General features: G+C 36.2%; 1 protein-coding gene across 1 annotated transcript in view; it reads left to right on the top strand.

Annotated features, from left to right (window-relative positions):
* rab3ab (RAB3A, member RAS oncogene family, b) overlaps positions 1-21582 on the top strand; it is a 47676-nt gene that overhangs the window by 4502 nt on the left and 21592 nt on the right. The window contains exons 2-3 of the mRNA XM_007233142.4: positions 7165-7392; positions 11213-11331. Of these exons, the coding sequence (XP_007233204.1) occupies positions 7165-7392; positions 11213-11331 (347 nt within the window). The remainder of the gene's footprint in view (positions 1-7164; positions 7393-11212; positions 11332-21582) is intronic.

The raw sequence follows: 21582 nt of genomic DNA, 5'->3' as shown, positions 1-21582 counted from the left end.
TTAGAGGTAAGTAAACCTAGACATATTGAACTAATGCAGTATTTTTGATTCCCACAATACTGTATCAATTAGGGATGCACTGAATATTTTACAACCGAAATTATGCACAAAAAAGGCAAAAAAAATACATTTGGTGATGAGATAATATGCAAAAATGCCAGACTTATGTATTTGTATAAGAAACACATAGTACATCTCACTGGAGAAGATGATTTGGGACTGTTCCTGAGACCTGAGACCTAAGTCACATGCGAAACATCTGACAGCATTCTACAGAACAGTTAATGTGACATAAAAGGAGACACAGCCAGTGTAGGTTATAATGTCAGGACATAAGCATCTTCTTTATTCCACTCAGTAAAGTGCAGTGTAAATCCAAAATAACCAGACAGAATATATACTGTGCTACACACACACACACACACACAAACCTTGGTCTGGACTATGGTCCAGACCTTTAGCAGTGAAAGCACCCTGAGTGAGAATCATTTAAAAATTATTTTTTATTTACTGTGGATTTTCTGTTCAACTTACTTTACCACTCAGTCACTACCTTTACATTAGGATACATGGTTAGTAAAATGACCAATTGCTATAATTAATAGTAGCAGAAGTAGTGGTAATATCTCTGTAAGGACCTCTGCTGTTGCTTCTTGGCACATCATCAGTTGTGTTCTTTCAAGCGCCAGATAAGGTTGTTTAAGAGATAATAGTAATAGCAGCACTTATTCTTTCTATTTATTTTCACACAATTCATAGCCCTTTAATTCAAGAGACTATAAATGTAAAATTTAATGCAGAGGAACTGTAAACCTTTGACTTTTTTGGTTTTAACACTGAGTTATATAAGAAGAGGATTTTCTCTCTTAGTAAGAAAAACAATAATTCCTTAATTGTAAATAAAGATATTACAATACAACAAAAAAACAACGTAATTAAACATTACTTGTTCATTCAGGATTTAATTAAAAAATATTGCATTAACACTCCATTACAATCCATTAAAAGATCAAATTTATCAGGAGCAAATTAGTTTGCCATCTTAACCGAGCAATAGCACTGCATTACATGGGTGCAGGTATGTCCTACTTAACCTGTATTCACCTGCCCAACTCTGAGTAAGCAAAGTGTGTTGTTCCACTTTGCTTTGACGCAACCTGGTGATCACGTTTCTTTGAAACCCAACACTAATTTACTTAGCTGACCCACAGCATCTCTGTCCAGCAGTTATAATAAGCTTCCAAAGGTCCACAAAAAGTTGTTTTGTTTAGAGTGTATTTCTAGATATCAGTACAAGAATTACAAAATGACTACAAGCACAACTAGACAAGACTGTTTTGCACTATATGCAGTACTCTACAGTAGGTTTAATGTCTAGTTTTACCCATATGTCAGCCCAAAAAGATTAGATTAAGTCATGTTAAGCACTTTTTATTAGAAATTCGTATTGGAATGGCAATGACATTTGCCCTACAACTTCCTCCAATTTTGGATTGCTTCAGCATGAACCATGAAAATATCATGTTTCAACACCTCCTTCTTCCACACCTACCTGTCATTGAGTGAAATGACTTAATTTAGCTGGTTTCCCTCAGAATTATGTGACGGTAAAAAGAAAAATGCTTCATGATTTCAGGTTTACAATAATCATCACAATATTTCATTAGTATAACTATATCAATTGATAAATGCATTAAGTCATCTATCACAAGGAACATTATACCACACATTTCACTATACATGTATCAAGTGACAGTTTTTACTCTGAAATGAATTAGAGAAAATAGCCTATAGTATAAATATATAAATACAACAGTTGCTACTAACTTAATTATCTGTAAGCAATATGGCCAGACATTCATTGCCAAAATCATTTCTAATTAAGGAAAAAAAAATGAAAAAGTTTGGGTACCCCTGATAATTTTCATGATTTTCCTTTATAAATCATTGGCTGTTCTGATCAGCAGTTTCAGTTAAATATATCATATAGCAGACAAACACAGTGATATTTCAGAAAGAAAAGAAGTTTATAGGATTTACAGAAAGTGTGCAATAATTATTTAAACAACATTAGGGAGGTGCATAAAATTGGGCCCTGAATTGCAATTTTTTCTCCTCTTTGCATCTTCTTTGAAGAGTGGCAACATGGGAGCCTCAAAACACAACTCTCAAATGACCTGAAAACAAAGAATGTTCAACATCATGGATTAAGGAAAAGATACAAAAAGCTATCTCAGAGACTTTAACAAGACAACAACCCTAAACACTGCTCAAAATATACTAAGGCATTCATGCAGAGGAACAACTACAACATTCAGGAATGATCATCTCAGTCCCCAGACCTGAATATTATTAAAAATCTGTGATGTGATTTAAAGCGAGCTGTTCATGCTCAAAAACCATCTTTTTGTAAAGAAGAATGGTGCAAAATACCTCCAACCAGAAGCCAGACTCTCATTGGAAGCTATAGGAAGCTTTTAAAGGATTTGCTAAATATTGATGTTTTTTGGGGGGGTGCCTAAATTTATGCGCCTGCCTAATTTAGTTTAAAGAATTATTGCATATTTCTGTCAATCCTATAAACTTAATTTCACCTCTTACAAAAAACTGTGTTCGTCTGCTATAGGATATATTTAACTTAAATTGCTGATTTGAACAACCAATGATTTATAAAAAAAAAAAAATAATAAATAAATAAATAAAATTATCAGGGATGCCCAAACCTCTAGACAAGAGTGAAAGCTTTCCCAAACATACATTGATAAAAATCAATATAGCTACATTATCTGTATGTATATTGCCACAAGCACGTATGTGATATTATGGCATATCAATATTTTGAACACTGTTGTAACACCGAGGAACGCTACCTTCTAGGACAGTTCCCTGAAGCCATGTGCATTAATATAGATATTTTATTATATTTTATACATTATAATGTATACATTTTTATATATACCCCTCCATCCAATCTAACAACCTTTAAGAGTTCATTTCTCCTTTCTATATTGCGCCCTACCATCACCCCAATTTCTTTCTTTTTTTTTTTTTAAACTGTGGCCTATTTCTCAGCTCTGCCTCTGTTCATCAAGGGATGGCCAGGCCTTCTAAGTCAAAAAGTCAAAGCAAGACTGACTTAGAGTTTTTACCACTTCGACTGCCATACATTCTCCTCTCATCTTCTCAGACTACAACCATAAGTTAGAGGCTTTGTCTGATCCCATATCGTATTGTATTAGAATCAGTTGTATGACATCAATGCACATTTTCATTGATAGTAAAAACTAGTGTTTCTCAACCCAGTTCCCAACATTAGGCCCATGTGTTTAATTTAATCTTGTGGTCTGTGGACAATATCTACAATACAATTGAAATAGGATGTATTTATATATATATATATACACAACAGATCTTCTGGAACATCAGCGGAATTTAATATTCTTCCTACAAAGCCTGTTATTCATCAAGGCCATGGAGGTTAAGGCTGAGTCAGAGGTCCCTGCAAACGTCTGCTGGTGCAGGAAGCCTTACAACCATCTGAATCATCCTGATTATGATCAAGCATCCCTCCCTGTGGTGGCTTTTACTATTGCCGCCTCATCTCTACGTGTTTTGAGCAACTTTTTTGCAATGTAGAAGATAGTATTGATATTTAGGGGGAAAACACATATTTTCAGTATTTTCAGTAACTCATTCTACTGCTAATACAGTGCAGCTTCATCTCTTCCATCCAAAACTCATAGCATGGTGCTCATGCAGTCCTATCCTGTTGTACCACATGCCTTTACTTTACTCGTAACTCGTGTGTTGTATATCCTGTTTCTGATTCAGTTGTGTTAGAATTGCTAACTTCTCCAAAAAAGGCAAAAAAAAGTCATTTCATATATTCACCTATTGACTGCAACAGACCTGGTCAAGGCTTTGTCAGTGTTTTACACCGGTCCAGTGTCAGGCATCATTTTTAGCACAGTCAAGCAGAGGTCAAAGAAACACTATCACAGGGTCTGTTTTTAGATTTCCGCTGGTGAGACAGATTGGGACGGAGCCAATGGCGCTGTATCAAATATTGATCCTGCACGGCAGAGCTAGCTTTGATTGATGCCAAGCCCGGGCATCTGCGATCTCTTTTACTCAACCCTGGAAGAGTAATGTTTCCATCTTGCTCCGCTAATTTTTGTTGGTACTTGACCTGGTGGCATGTTGTCGTTACTCCAGCATGTACCATGTAACATGTACCCTGCTGCTCTCTAGTTATTAGAGCTGAGGTGTAAGTTAGCATAGCTCCTAAGGATTTGTTTCAGTTTTAAGTTGTCCCCTTTGATTAACATTAATATACATGTGATTCAAGGGTGATATGTATGTTCTGTATATTTTAAAAATAACTTAAAAACCTGAACCATGCCTTTTCTGCATGTTGGGGCATTTTACAAATTACAGGTGCAAAAATAATGATATTTCATTAGATTTTCAGTGTGTTATGTGTTAAAATTGTTAAGTGTTTTTTTATTGTTTGAGATCAGGTTTTTTTTTTAAGTGTAGCCATTTCCAGCAATCATCCCAAGGAAGACCAGTATATTCAGTATATAAACATTATCTAATCAGTCCTTTATGCAAGAAAATGAGATGAGCTGCTGGTGTCTAGAGTTCACAGAGAAGTTAGCAACCAAGCCTGTGTTCTCCTCTGTTCTTCTGACCAAATTGTGACCACTGTATTTATTAAAATGTTATATAGTGTTTTAATGGCATACCTACTGCTGAGATCAATGTGTTCAGGACATAAGATGTCATGTTATTTAGGTTTAAACATATAATACACACACCAAAGAATCCCTAAATTTATAAGCATATCAGCATTTTTAATGAAAAAAACCCTTATATCTTTTTTCGTTCTTTACATTGTGTTAAAATTCCATGATAATGGAACCAACAGAAAATGGTTCTGTAATGTTTGATATTCAAGCCGGATGCTTGCAAATACAAAAATATACTTTAAGTTTAGTAAGACAAAGTGGCTGAACAAGATCAAGGTCATAAACAAACCAGAGTGCAAGAATGATAGTGACAGTACCTGAAATAGACACAATCGAAGAGAAAGCATAGAAAAATCTAAACCATAGTTCAAAACCAAAAATCTTCCACAACGAGCAATCCAAAACACTGGGGTAATGTAAAAAGACAAAAACAGGATCAGGTAGCAGAGAAATGAACAACGGAATAAAGATCAGTGTGCAACGGCTAAAATTTGGCAATACTTTGCAAAGTCAGTAAGGTACAAACATGTTTAAATAGACAGAGGTCATTGAAAAACAGGTGACAAAGATCAGTACTTAGAAGATAATGAGCTGGTGAAAAGTGGTGACCGTGTTGTACCCATAATTTTGACAGGACTTGATCAATATTTAATTTTTCAGTGCTGTATTAATATTGTCACATCCTTTTTATGACAGGTTAATAATTGTTTGTTTGCTTTTTTGATAAACAAAATAGGTTACTTTGCAATCAAATCTGTTAGATGGAACAACCATAAAAGCTTTTCTTTTAAAATGTTCTGCTGATTCATTCATTATGAAAAACATAAAACATTTCACGTAAAATAGTGGACACAAAAATATATATATATATTTTACGCTAGAATTACATTAGTTATTAGTATTTTTAGAACCGTAGAGAAAATCAATGCTTATGTATGAAAATGGCAAATGTAAGTGATGGACTTTCTTATTCCATGGCGCTTGGTGATAATTGATTATACAGAGTGTTGCATCAATTTATTGCTCTCAGCTACGGTAAAGCCTGATTAATAGCCCTAAAGATTGATGGAGGTGCTTTTAGATTTAATAGTTCACAGCAGGCAGTTTTACTCCAGCTTTATTCAGCCTCTCAGGCTGCTAAATCACAATCTGTGGCCTGACAACTGCGGCTGCACTGTACATGCTGAAAATGTCCATTCGAGAAAAAGTGTTATCCTCTTGGATTGGGCATTATGATGCTATGACATTGTTATTATTATAGCTTTTCTGATCCCAGGAAGCATGAGCACCTGTAGATATCTGAAGTGCAGATATGCATTCTGACTCATTTTAATATTTGAGTATGCATAATACTAAAGATAATAAAAGGATGTTCAGTTGACCTCTTTACAGCCACATTACCTATGGCTTCTTTATTATGTCTTTAAACACCACATCCTTCTCTCTCACATTGACATTTATGCTTTGTAGAAGCAGGGTACACTATGCGTACAAAATGATTAACATAAGCAAAATTATTGTTTTCTGCACTCCGGTTTAAACTGTTGGATTGTATATTTTTTCCTGACTTTCTCTGGTGCAGCATAATAAACACATGAATCATTGGCTGGTGCAGAATGCAAATTGTTGAATGTTAAAAAATAAATCTCTGTACTTGTGTTTTCGAATATAATTTTTTAACGTGGCCCTTTTGATGAGTTACATTTGTTCCAACAAACTTGTTATATCTTCTATCTGGAATCAGCATTTACCCACACTATTTTAGACATAAAATGAAGAAGCTTGTAACATTAATGTTTTTTTTAAAACAAAACAAAATATATAAGTATAATATACCTAACAAACAAGTTCAAACCACAAAGATTGATTTAACACTGCCAAATATACAGTATTTTATTCACTACTATGCTTGAAAAACCTGTAATGTTTTTTGAATCAATATCATTATACATATTCTAAAAAGCAAATAACAAACGGACATAATTTGATTGAGTTGATTAAGCTGAAGATTGTATACCGTAATATATATAATCAACCACTGAAATAATAAACCTCTAGGGCTAAACTTATGAAGAGTTCACTTAAAGAAGTACTTTTAAAACACTCGGGTCAGGTTATTCGTTAATTTGCAATCTTTAATTAATGATCAATCTTAAGTATGAGTTAACAAAGTTCTTAGCATTAAGAAGCTTTTGGGAAACGCATCCCATGATGGTTTCTTAAAAAGTTATTACTAATTTGTCCTGCCACTTTTTTTTCTGTATGTTCTATTTGTTTTTGGGTTTTGATTATTTTTTTAATCGCCTCCAGTTTAGCGCTTCCTGTTGCATGAACATTTTGTAATAATATAATAATAATAATAATAAATAAATATAATAATGTGTTTTGCTATTGTTTTATCATTTCTTCTCAGATGGCTTCAGCTACAGATAACCGCTATGGCCAAAAGGAGTCTTCTGACCAGAACTTTGATTACATGTTCAAAATCCTGATCATTGGCAACAGCAGTGTGGGAAAGACCAGCTTTCTGTTTCGTTACGCTGACGACTCCTTCACTCCAGCTTTCGTTAGCACAGTAGGCATCGACTTCAAGGTGAAGACCATCTACAGGAATGACAAGAGGATCAAGCTGCAGATCTGGGTGAGATTTCCTGTCCTAGTACGAGATATTTAATAAAACTGCTACTTATGACCTGCTTTAGAATTGCTATTATTACCATTTATTTCTATTTAAAGCACATAGAATACATTACACTCTCAAGATCAACAGAAAGCAATATATACCTGTTAGTAACATTAGGTGTGCAAATGATGGTCTGTATGATATTAGAGGGTCAGTAACGTAGCAGTCGTGAGAGATTGGTGTGATCTATAAGGACAGTGCAGAGTGTAGCACGACGCACCCCAGGGTCCTTGGCAATGGCCCCTCCTCCCTGGCATTTCAGCACAATGTAGTGTAGAAAGAGCTCAGCAAAGCTACAGAGCTGTAGAGCAGTTCTTTAAGAGCTTTATTGAATGTTTATCACTGTATATGGTTTTAAACCAACATGATGTGGTACATACAAATACAGCTGTTTATTAACCTTCCTGTGTCCCCCAGTGGTGTATGCACATTAACACATATTTTCTACAATTTAATCCAGTTATTTCTCACTTCAAAAATGAATACATCCCTTAAAAACCTTAGTCTTTTTGAATACATTCAAATATTTGGTCATTTGAACAATATTGTGAGATGGCGCTTATATAACTAAACAAATAGAGTTTAAAATGTAATGAATAATAATTGTTATAAAAGAGACGTGTATGTTCTAACCTATCTTACTTCAACTTATTATCAGATAACTAATGTGATAAGTAATAGGGATGCACAATGATATTGGCATTATATCTGATAATAGCTAATCATTGCTTTTTTCCCAATTTTGATATTTCTAAATGGTTTTTGCTGCTCTATTTATTGTATGCCAAAAAATAACCAAATGATCCTGGCAGCAATACTTAACCCTTTCAGACCCTGCATCCATTACAATGGACATCATGTATGTTTATCAGAATAGATCACGAACAAGCCAATAAAACAAGTTTATAAACCAGTTAAACAGTAGCTTGGCCCCACCCACTGCACTGGAAAAAACAGTAGTAGTAGAAGAGCCCTTGAGGCAAAGCAACAGCTATTTTTTTTACATTTACTGTGATGTAGTAATCATGTCTTTTACTGTTTAGAGATAATTTATGAAAAAAGATCAATTTAAAAAATAAAATATTGTACACAGGCTTCCAATGCAATGGAAAATATTTTAGTTAATGGGATTTATTTGCTATATAGATTTTCTAGTATAATATTAGTCTTCTTTTCTTTGCATTACAGACAGAAAACAAATTCTTCCATTTTCTTTTTCAACACAGGAGATAATTCAGGTCTGAAAGTGTTAAAAAGTGATTGATGTAAGGTTAGACATTGGCAGACATATACATGTGTAATATCGGATATCTGCATCGGTCCATAACTCCCACATCAGTGCATCCCTACAATGTAATGTGATCATTACAGTATATTTGGAGATTTTGTAGAAAGCAGTGAGTGTTTGCCAATTTTTAATCCACCTCCTACTTTTATCTCCTTTGTAATGGCTCTCCCCTAAAACACAAACATGTATATATGTCTGACTATCACGACAATATGGACTAACATCAGATAAATACCATTAAATAATACTCATTCAAAACTGCAATGTAGAGATTGTTCTACTTATATATTAGCTATCATTACCTTTGGAATTATAGAAAACACATTCCATATATTACTTTGCTGGCTTATTACCTATTTCACCTTTCTTTCAAATAAGTATGTAACGTAAGGAATATAAACCATAACACTTATAGACTTCCAAGGGTTAATAATACAGCTGTATGGACGTGTATGGCAGAGACAGATGGGAAATGTATTCTTTTATCGCAGGGCTTGTTTATGAGGTACTGAATTGCAGTACAGGGCTCAGTATCATGGAGACAGGAAACAGTCCTGCTCTTGTTCATTACAGCTCTTGTGGTAACTTAATAGGTCCCCTTAGCATTAGTTGCTTACCAGCATGGGATCTGTAACCTTGGACGGCACAACAGACTGAAAGAGTTGCTGTGTTGATAGCTTAGAGTTAACAGCTGCATGCTTAATCGACACTCGGTTAACCGATCCATGTATTAGTGTTTGACCTGATAATCATACGTATAAGTAGTTAAGATAATTAGGTGGAGACAATATTCCCAGATGTCAACTCACATTATTTTTATGATGCAAAATGTAATGATGAGATGACTTACTGTACTGTAGGCTACTCATTGAATATGGTGCTTCCGCGTTGTTTAATGTTTTTCGGTCTGCATCATCTACTATTTTTTGATTATTTTGATTGGCTACATTTCTTGGTTTATTGACTAGTGTGTGTTAAGCTTCTTCGGAGCTGCTTCCTGCTCTTCGACCACAGTTAAAAAATAGAGGTGCACCTTGGTTGTCATTGTCCTAGAAATTCCTGTGTGTGAGAGATTCAAGGTGTGGTGTGTATGTGTGTGTGTGAACTGCTTGAAATGTGTGTGTCTTATGTGAAAATATGGCCTCTACCGTTATTACCTCCTAGCTTATCAGTTAGCTAAAGTTAGCAGGGTAAGGTTAGCATAATGCCCTGTTTTTACTACAGACATACTATTATTTTAAGTCTTGAGTCTGTTTTTTTGCTGTTTTAGTGTTAAGTAAGTCTAATCAATAATAGCTGCAGGTATACAAAATTAGGTCTTACTGAAAACATGTTGGGTCTGGTACAGCTTCAGCTAAGTAGCTTTGTCTGTGAAAGCTCAGGACCTTTTGAACACAGGCTGTGGCCTGTGGCTATGAGATACTTTCTATTTTATTGTGCCTTGTGGACAATAAGAGACTAATGAATTCATTCTTTATTTATTCATGATTTTAAAAAACGTTTACACGGTAAAATATATAAAGTTAGAATCAAACAAAAAAGTGAATTTTGCAAATAATTGCAGAAAATAATATAAAATATATATTTTTAAATATGCTTGGTTACCTTATTATTCTTTGCAGTTATTAAAAAAATATTTACGTATGGATTTTGCTCGTCTTTGCTTTAATTTTTGTGTTTTTGTGGATTCTTTTTTTATCGATTTTGCTGCTACAGCCTTTTAATTTTGGAATCTGTTGTTTGCTTCTGCGCATTTCATTATATATTTTTGCTTCTATGTGAATATAATTTTATTTTAGATCCATTAAACTGCAGTACATGGTACCAGTGATTAAATCACTTTCTTACTTTAACAAAAAATGTATTTCCTACCTTTGCTAAAAGTGGCTGGTATATTGTAAAAGCTCTACATTAGAGACATAAGGCATATTCTTTTACATGTAGCCTGTAACAGGGTTTTTATTTACATTTTTAGAACATTTCAGTTCACTATATCTCTATGTTACTTTTGTCGAACCTATAACAGGATAAAGCTGTAATTACAGAAAATTCTATTGTTCTCCATTTTGTTTTTTGTTCTTTTCTGTAGTTGATATTTATTAGTTCTTACAGATTTTTATAGGAGTCATTTAGAACCCTGTTGATTGATTTAATCCAGTCTTGTTGATTGTATAAATTCATCAGCATTGTTATTTTAATTGAATACATTCATAATAAATTAAATCAGATTAAATGAGCACTTTTCTTGGCCATGTGAGGCGAGTACAAGTGCATAGAACAAGAAGTTTGGTGCAGAGTTTATTTAATTGGTTCCCTGCATGGTGCTTTTTAGAGCCATTCAAATCAAATTAAACAGCCTGAGGTGCAGCACATTAAATTAATGTCTGTTTTAATGACATGACCATAGTTCCACACTGAGATCAGTCTTTTGATTTAATCACACTTTTTTTAATGAATGCCTCTTATGTGTTGTGTTGTTTGGCTGATTAGGACACGGCAGGGCAGGAACGCTACAGGACCATCACTACAGCCTACTACAGGGGAGCCATGGGCTTCATCCTCATGTATGACATCACCAATGAAGAATCTTTTGCTGCTGTTCAGGACTGGTGAGTGATATGTTTCCAATCATTGGCATTTCAAAAACAAATAAAACGAGTTGTCCCCCTGTCACAGGGGGACGTAGGGCCCTCGCACAACAGCGTAAATCGTACCGGGCCAAACCGAGAAACCGGTAAAAGTAATTTTGAGGTCTTAATTGAGTGTGCCAATTTTCAAGAGTTTTCTATCCAAATAAACATGTGAAATATCCAATTAAAATACAGGTGGCGCTATACCGCTGTTAAAACACATGTATTTAAAATTCTAATTCTAGATCAAACAACAGCCTCAGATAAGCAGGCCAGTCAAATTTTGTGAGCTTTTATCTCTTATAACTTCCTCAAAACACCTAGCATTACCTAGGTGTCAACCTCCTGTTTTCATGTGGGATTTCAAAAATTCAACCATCTGCCATTTCCTCCTCGTTTGAGATATCGACTATTCCTTCACAATTTATCATCAGATATGTTCAATGTTTATTTTTACCAAATACCAAGAGAATTCATCAAATTTGCTAGGAGTAGTTTGACAATGTACACAAAAAATGTGTGTAAAATGCAGATATTTCAAAATGGCCGACTTCCTGTTGGGCGGAGTCAGTCCTACCAATGCTGAAAATGTGTGTAATGATGTCTTTTGTGTTTTTGCCAAGTTTCATGAATTTTCAATAATCTGTTTTCTGACCATGTCATGGTTTCACTTTGGTTTAGTGTTGCATCTCTAGTGACTCAATTGCTCGCCATTGGGTCACCGTTTTACCGATCAACTAATCCTTTGGCAATTATCATCAAATATGTCTGTTGTTCATTTACAGCGAAATAAGAGGTAATCTGACAAAGACTTTAGGAGCAGTTTAAATGAGTTTGTGAAAAATGTGCAAAAATATTACAAATTCCAATATGGCCGACTTCCTGTTGGGCGGAGCTAATACAAGCCAATTGCAAATATGTGCAGGGTCATACTATCTACGATCCTACCAAAATTTGAGAAGATTAGACAAATTTTGACACATCCACAGCTAATTTATTAAATGAACAAATTAGGGGGCGCTGTAGAGTCCGCTAGCTATACATGAAAAAATTGTCAAAATATTTGTAAAGTGTTATGAGGTCTTATGCAATCTGTCAATTTTCAAGAGGTTTTGAGCATTCCCGTAATGTCAAATATGCATTGAAACCTAAGTGGCGCTATAGAGCCAATGAAATACGTATATATGAAATTTTAATTTCAGATCAAACTACTGCTTAAATCAAGCAGGCCTGTAAATTTTCAAGAGTTTTCAACCTTTTTAACCTCCTCAAACACCTACTAACACCAGAATGTATTCACTTCCTGTTTTAACGGGGCATCTCAAGCAATTCAACTGTCCGCTATTTCGTCCTCGTTTAAGATATCGACTATTCCTTTGCAATTTACAATCAAGTATGTTAGTAGTTTATTACAGACAAATATCAAGAGTATTCAACAAATTCCCTAGGAGGAGTTCGACAAAGTATGCAAAAAATGTGTGTAAAATGCACTTTTTTCAAAATGGCCGACTTCCTGTTGGGCGGAGTCAGTCTTACCAATGATAAAAACGTGTCTTATGATGTCTCTTGTGTTTTTGCCAAGTTTCATGAATTTTCAATCATCTGTGTTATGACCGTGTCATGGTTTCACTTTTGTTTAGTGTTGCTTCTCCATTAAATTAATTGCCTGCCATTACGTCATCGTTTCAGCTATCGACTATTCCTTCGCAATTTATCACCACGTATGTCTGGAGCCTACCCACGCCCAATTTAGAGATAATCTGACAAAGACTCTAGGAGGAGTTTGAATGAGTTCGTGAAAAATGTGTAAAAATTCCACAAATTTCAAAATGGCCGACTTCCTGTTGGGCGGAGCTAATACCAGCCAATGGGTAATATGTGCGGGATGATACTCTCTATGTTGTTGCCAAAAATCTAGAATATTGGAGAAATTTTGAGACAGCTACAGCTAATTTAATGGCCTAAATAAAATAGGGGGCGCTGTAGAGTCCTCTAGCTACACATGAGAAAAACGACAAAATATTTCTAAATCATTTCAAAGACTTATTGAATCTGCCAATTATCAAGAGGCTGAGAGCTTTTTATAAATGTGATATAAAATAGGTGGCGCTAGAGAGCTGATGAAACACGAATTTACGAAATTCCAACTGAAGGTCAAAGTTTGGCCTAAGCTAAATAGCTCTGTAAAATTTTAGGAGTTTTCAAACATCTTAACCCCTCCGAAACCCAGCGGGAAACTTTTTATTTTGCAACTTCCTGTCAAAATGGCCGACTTCCTGTTGGGCAGAGTCAAATAAATCAAATTGATCCTTGTTCTTTATGAGGAGGTCAATGAGCGTACCAAAGTTGGTGTACATTGGACAAACTTCATCCCAGACACTGCTTACGTTTGGGGGCGCTATAGAGCTCCTGAACCACGCCTAAGTCCAGCCTCTATGGAACTTTAAAATTTTCACCGAGCTTGAGGCCTGTGCCAAAATGCGTGAGTTTTCGAGTATCGGAAATGCCTCAAAAATGGACGCAAAGAGGCAGAATAATAATAATAACGAGTTGTCCCCCTGTCACAGGGGGACGTAGGGCCCTCGCACAACAGCGCAAATCGTACCGGGCCAAACCGAGAAACCGGTGAAAGTAATTTTGAGGTCTTATTAAGTGTGGTAATTTTCAAGAGTTTTCTATCGTGCCAAAAATGTGAAATACCCATTTAAAATACAGGTGGCGCTATAGAGCTGTTAAAACACTTATATTTGAAATTCTAATTCTACATCAAACAACAGCCTCAGATAAGCAGGCCAGTCAAAGTTTGTGAGCTTTTCTCTCTTATAACGTCCTCAAAACACCTAGCATTACCTATGTGTCAACCTCCAGTTTTGATGTGGCATCTCAAACATTCAACTGTCCGCCATTCCCTCCTCGTTTAAGATATCGACTATTCCTTCACAATTTATCATCAGATATGTTCAATGTTTATTTTTACCAAATATCAAGAGAATTCAACAAAATTTGCTAGGAGTAGTTTGACAACATACGCAAAAAAATGTATGTAAAATGCAGATATTTCAAAATGGCCGACTTCCTGTTGGGCGGAGTCAGTCCTACAAATGCTGAAAATGTGTGTAATGATGTCTTTTGTGTTTTTGCCAAGTTTCATGAATTTTCAATAATCTGTTTTCTGACCGTGTCATGGTTTCACATTGGTTTAGTGTTGCGTCTCTAGTGAATCAATTGCTCGCCATTGGGTCACCGTTTTACCGATCAACTAATCCTTTGGCAGTTATCATCAAATATGTCTGTTGTTCATTTACAGCGAAATAAGAGGTAATCTGACAAAGACTTTAGGAGCAGTTTAAATGAGTTTGTGGAAAATGTGAAAATATTACAAATTCCAATATGGCCGACTTCCTGTGGGACGGAGCTAATACAAGCCAATTGCAAATATGTGCAGGGTCATACTATCTACGATCCTACCAAAATTTGAGAAGATTAGACAAATTTTGACACATCCACAGCTAATTTATTAAACGAACCAATTAGGGGGCGCTGTAGAGTCCGCTAGCTATACATGAAAAAATTGTCAAAATATTTGTAAAGTGTTTTTAGGTCTTATGCAATCTGTCAATTTTCAAGAGGTTTTGAGCATTCCCGTAATGTCAAATATGCATTGAAACCTAGGTGGCGCTATAGAGCCAATGAAATACGTATACAAGAAATTTTAATTTCAGATGAAAGTACTGCTTAATTCAAGCAGGCCTGTAAATTTTCGAGAGTTTTCAACCTTTTTAACCTCCTCAAACACCTACTAACACCAGAATGTATTCACTTCCTGTTTTAATGTGGTATCTCAAGCAGTTCAACTGTCCGCCATTTCGTCCTCGTTTAAGATATCGACTATTCCTTCGCAATTTATCATCAGGTGTGTTAGTAGTTTATTACTGACAAATATCAAGAGTATTCAACAAATTCCCTAGGAGGAGTTCGACAAAGTATGCAAAAAATGTGTGTAAAATGCACATATTTCAAAATGGCCGACTTCCTGTTGGGCGGAGTCAATCAATCCAATACTAAAAACGTGTCTTATGATGTCTCTTGTGTTTTTACCAAGTTTCATGATTTTTCAATAATCTGTTTTATGACTGTGTCATGGTTTCACTTTGGTCTAGTGTTGCGTCTCCATTAAATTAATTGTCCGCCATTACGTCATCGTTTCAGCTATCGACTATTCCTTCGCAATTTATCACCATGTATGTCTGGAGCCTATCCATACCAAATTTAGAGGTAATATGACAAAGACTCTAGGAGGAGTTTGAATGAGTTCGTGAAAAATGTGTAAAAATTCCACAAATTTCAAAATGGCCGACTTCCTGTTGGGCGGAGCTAGTACAAGCCAATGGGTAATATGTGCGGGATGATAGTTTCTATGTTGTTGCCAAAAATCGAGAATATTGGAGAAATTTTGAGACAGCTACAGCTAATTTAATGGCCTAAACAAAATAGGGGGCGCTGTAGAGTCCTCTAGCTACACATGAGAAAAACGACAAAATATTCCTAAATCATTTCAAAGACTTATTGAATCTGCCAATTATCAAGAGGCTGAGAGCTTTTCATAAATATGATATAAAATAGGTGGCGCTAGAGAGCTGATGAAAGACGAATTTACGAAATTCCAACTTACGGTCAAAGTATGGCCTAAGCCAAATAGCTCTGTAAAATTTTAGGAGTTTTCAAACATCCTAACCACTCCGAAACCCAGCGGGAAACTTTTTATTTTGCAACTTCCTGTCAAAATGGCCGACTTCCTGTTGGGCGGAGTCAAATCAAACCTAGTGATTCTTGTTGTTTATGAGGAGGTCAATGAGCGTACCAAAGTTGGTGCACGTTGGACAAACTTCATCCCGGCCACTGCCGACATTTGGGGGCGCTATAGAGCTCCTGAACAACGCCAAAGTCCAGCCTCTATGGAACTTTAAAATTTTCGCCGAGCTTGAGGTCTGTGCCAAAATGCGTGAGTTTTCGAGTATCGGAAATGCCTCAAAAATGGACGCAAAGAGGCAGAATAATAATAACGAGTTGTCCCCCTGTCACAGGGGGACGTAGGGCCCTCGCACAACAGCGCAAATCGTACCGGGCCAAACCGAGAAACCGGTAAAAGTAATTTTAAGGTCTTATTGAGTGTGCCAATTTTCAAGAGTTTTCTATCCTGTTAAACATGTGAAATATCCATTTAAAATACAGGTGGCGCTATAGCGCTGTTAAAATACATGTATTTGAAATTCTAATTCTACATCAAACAACAGCCTTAGATAAGCAGGCCAGTCAAATGTTGTGAGTTTTTCTTCGTTATAACCTCCTCAAAACACCTAGCATTACCTAGGTTTTCACCTCCTGTTTTGATGTGGCATCTCACAAATTCAACCATCTGCCATTTCGTCCTCGTTTGAGATATCGACTATTCCTTCAGAATTTATCATCAGATATGTTCAATGTTTATTTTTACAAAATATCAAGAGAATTCAACAAATTTGCTAGGAGTAGTTTGACAACATACGCAAAAAAATGTGTGTAAAATGCAGATATTTCAAAATGGCCGACTTCCTGTTGGGCGGAGTCAGTCCTACCAATGCTGAAAATGTGTGTAATGATGTCTTTTGTGTTTTTGCCAAGTTTCATGAATTTTCAATAATCTGTTTTCTGACCGTGTCATGGTTTCACATTGGTTTAGTGTTGCGTCTCTAGTGAATCAATTGCTCGCTATTGGGTCACCGTTTTACCGATCAACTAATCCTTTGGCAGTTATCATCAAATATGTCTGTTGTTCATTTACAGCGAAATAAGAGGTAATCTGACAAAGACTTTATGAGCAGTTTAAATGAGTTTGTGAAAAATGTGTAAAAATATTACAAATTCCAATATGGCCGACTTCCTGTGGGGCGGAGCTAGAACAAGCCAATTGCAAATATGTGCAGGGTCATACTATCTACGATCCTACCAAAATTTGAGAAGATTAGACAAATTTTGAAACATCCACAGCTAATTTATTAAACGAACCAATTAGGGGGCGCTGTAGAGTCCGCTAGCTATACATGAAAAAATTGTCAAAATATTTGTAAAGTGTTTTTAGGTCTTATGCAATCAGTCAATTTTCAAGAGGTTTTGAGCATTCCCGTAATGTCAAATATGCATTGAAACCTAGGTGGCGCTATAGAGCCAATGAAATACGTATATATGAAATTTTAATTTCAGATCAAAGTACTGCTTAAATCAAGCAGGCCTGTAAATTTTTGAGAGTTTTTAACCTTTTTAACCTCCTCAAACACCTACTAACACCAGAATGTATTCACTTCCTGTTTTAACGGGGCATCTCAAGCAATTCAACTGTCCGCCATTTCGTCCTCGTTTACGATATCGACTATTCCTTCGCAATTTATCATCAGGTGTGTTAGTAGTTTATTACTGACAAATATCAAGAGTATTCAACAAATTCCCTAGGAGGAGTTCGACAAAGTATGCAAAAAATGTGTGTAAAATGCACATATTTCAAAATGGCCGACTTCCTGTTGGGCGGAGTCAATCAATCCAATACTAAAAACGTGTCTTATGATGTCTCTTGTGTTTTTACCAAGTTTCATGATTTTTCAATAATCTGTTTTATGACTGTGTCATGGTTTCACTTTGGTCTAGTGTTGCGTCTCCATTAAATTAATTGTCCGCCATTACGTCATCGTTTCAGCTATCGACTATTCCTTCGCAATTTATCACCATGTATGTCTGGAGCCTATCCATACCAAATTTAGAGCTAATATGACAAAGACTCTAGGAGGAGTTTGAATGAGTTCGTGAAAAATGTGTAAAAATTCCACAAATTTCAAAATGGCCGACTTCCTGTTGGGCGGAGCTAGTACAAGCCAAAGGGTAATATGTGCGGGATGATAGTTTCTATGTTGTTGCCAAAAATCGAGAATATTGGAGAAATTTTGAGACAGCTACAGCTAATTTAATGGCCTAAACAAAATAGGGGGCGCTGTAGAGTCCTCTAGCTACACATGAGAAAAACGACAAAATATTCCTAAATCATTTCAAAGACTTATTGAATCTACCAATCATCAAGAGGCTGAGAGCTTTTCATAAATATGATATAAAATAGGTGGCGCTAGAGAGCTGATGAAAGACGAATTTACGAAATTCCATTTTACGGTCAAAGTATGGCCAAGGCCAAATAGCTCTGTAAAATTTTAGGAGTTTTCAAACATCCTAACCACTCCGAAACCCAGCGGGAAACTTTTTATTTTGCAACTTCCTGTCAAAATGGCCGACTTCCTGTTGGGCGGAGTCAAATAAAACCTAGTGATTCTTGTTGTTTATGAGGAGGTCAATGAGCGTACCAAAGTTGGTGCACGTTGGACAAACTTCATCCAGGCCACTGCCAACGTTTGGGGGCGCTATAGAGCTCCTGAACAACGCCAAAGTCCAGCCTCTATGGAACTTTAAAATTTTCGCAGAGCTTGAGGCCTGTGCCAAAATGCGTGAGTTTTCGAGTATCGGAAAGGCCTCGAAAATGGACGCAAAGAGGCAGAATAATAATAATAATAACGAGTTGTCCCCCTGTCACAGGGGGACGTAGGGCCCTCGCACAACAGCGCAAATCGTACCGGGCCAAACCGAGAAACCGGTGAAAGTAATTTTGAGGTCTTGTTATTATTAGTGTGGTAATTTTCAAGAGTTTTCTATCCTGCCAAAAATGTGAAATACCCATTTAAAATACAGGTGGCACTATAGAGCTGTTAAAACACATATATTTGAAATTCTAATTCTAGATCAAACAACAGCCTCAGATAAGCAGGCCGGTCAAAGTTTGTGAGCTTTTCTCTCTTATAACGTCCTCAAAACTCCTAGCATTACCTATGTGTCAACCTCCAGTTTTGATGTGGCATCTCAAACATTCAACCGTCCGCCATTCCCTCCTCGTTTAAGATATCGACTATTTCTTCACAATTTATCATCAGATATGTTCAATGTTTATTTTTACCAAATACCAAGAGAATTCAACAAAATTTCTAGGAGTAGTTTGACAACATACGCAAAAAATGTATGCAAAATTCAGATATTTCAAAATGGCCGACTTCCTGTTGGGCGGAGTCAGTCCTACCAATACTGAAAACGTGTCTAATGATGTCTCTTGTGTTTTTGCCAAGTTTCATGAATTTTTAATCATCTGTGTTCTGACTGTGTCATGGTTTCACTTTGGTTTAGTGTTGCGTCTCTATTCAATCAATTGCTCGCCATTACGTCACCGTTTTAGCGATCAACTATTCCTTTGGCAATTTTCATCAACTGTGTCTGATGTTCATTCTCAGCTAATTTAGAGGTAATCTGACAAAGACTTTAGGAACAGTTTAAATGAGTTTGTGAAAAAAAGTGTAAAAAAATTACAAAATCCAATATGGCCGACTTCCTGTTGGGCGGAGCTAATACAAACCAATTGCAAATATGTGCAGAGTCATAGTATCTAAGCTCCTACCAAAATTTGAGAAGATTAGACAAATTGTGACACATCCACAGCTAATTTATTAAACGAATGAATTAGGGGGCGCTATAGAGTCCGCTAGCTACACATGAAAAAATTATCACAATATTTGTAAAGTGTTTTTAGATATTATGGAATCTGACAATTTTCAAGAGTTTTTGAGCATTTCCGTAATGTCAAATATGCATTGAAACCTAGGTGGCGCTATAGAGCCAATGAAATATGTATATATGAAATTTCAATTTTTAATCAAAGGACCGCTTAAATCAAGCAGGCCTGTAAAGTTTCGTGAGTGTTCAACCTGTTTAACCTCCTCAAACACCTACCAACACCAGAATGTATTTACTTCCTATTTTAATGGGGTATCTCCAGCAATTCAACTGTCCGCCATTTCGTCCCCGTATAAGATATCGACTATTCCTTCGCAATTTATCATCACGGATGGTAGTAGTTTATTGCTGACAAATATCAAGAGTATTCAACAAATTCCCTAGGAGGAGTTCGACAAAGTATGCAAAAAATGTGTGTAAAATGCATGTTTTTCAAAATGGCCGACTTCCTGTTGGGCGGAGTCAATCATATCAACACTGAAAATGTGTGTAATGATGTCTTTTATGTTTTTGCCAAGTTTCATGAATTTCCAAGCAGCAGTATTCTGACCATGCTAATGTTTCTATTTGGTTTAGTGTTGTGTCTCCATTAAATCAATTGCCTGCCATTACGTCATCGTTTCAGCTATCGACTATTCCTTCGCAATTTAGCACCATGTATGTCTGGAGACTATCCACAGACCATTTAGTTGTAATCTGACAAAGACTCTAGGAGGAGTTCGAATGAGTATGTGAAAAATGTTTAAAAAATTAACATTTTTCAAAATGGCCGACTTCCTGTTGGGCGGAGCTAATACATGCCAATGGGTATTATGTGTGGCATCGTAATATCTATGTTTCTACCAAAAATTTTGAACATTGGGGAAAATTTGAGACAGCTACCGCTAATTTATTAGCCTAAACCAAATAGGGGGCGCTGTAGAGTCATTTAGCACCACATTAGAAAAATGATTACATTTCTCGAAATCATTTAAAGGCATTATTGGGTCTGCTAATTTAGAAGAGGCTAAGAGCTTTCTATAAATGTCATATAAAATAGGTGGCGCTAGAGAGCTGATAAATTATGAATATGAAAAATTCCAATTTTACATCAAAGTACATCCTATGCCCAATAGGCCTGTGAAATTTTATGAGTTTTCGAACATCGTAACCCACCCAAAACACCACGGGAAACTTTTTATTTTGCGACTTCCTGCCAAAATGGCTGACTTCCTGTTAGGCGGAGTCAAATAAATCCAAGTGATTCTTGATCGGTATAATGAGGTCAATGAGCGTACCAAAGTTGGTGCACATTGGACAAACTTTATCCCGGCCACTGGCAACGTTTGGGGGCGCTATAGAGCTCCTGATCCACGCCCAAACCTGTGAACAATGTAATTTAAATTTTTTCACCGGCTTTGACGTCTGTGCCAAAATGCAAGAGTTTTCGAGTATCGGAAAGGCCTCAAAAATGGGCGCGAAGTTTGTAAATAAAAATAATAATAAACGGACCAAAAACAATAGGGCTTTGCACCTCCGGTGCAGGCTTCGCCTGCGCCTTCGGTGCTCGGGCCCTAATAAACGGACCAAAAACAATAGGGCTTTGCACCTCCGGTGCAG

The sequence above is a fragment of the Astyanax mexicanus genome, chromosome 16 (assembly GCF_023375975.1).
Source record: "Astyanax mexicanus isolate ESR-SI-001 chromosome 16, AstMex3_surface, whole genome shotgun sequence".
In the NCBI taxonomy this organism is placed as follows: domain Eukaryota; kingdom Metazoa; phylum Chordata; class Actinopteri; order Characiformes; family Acestrorhamphidae; genus Astyanax; species Astyanax mexicanus.
Note: the sequence above shows the minus strand (reverse complement) of the source record. Positions and strands in the feature narration are given on the sequence as shown.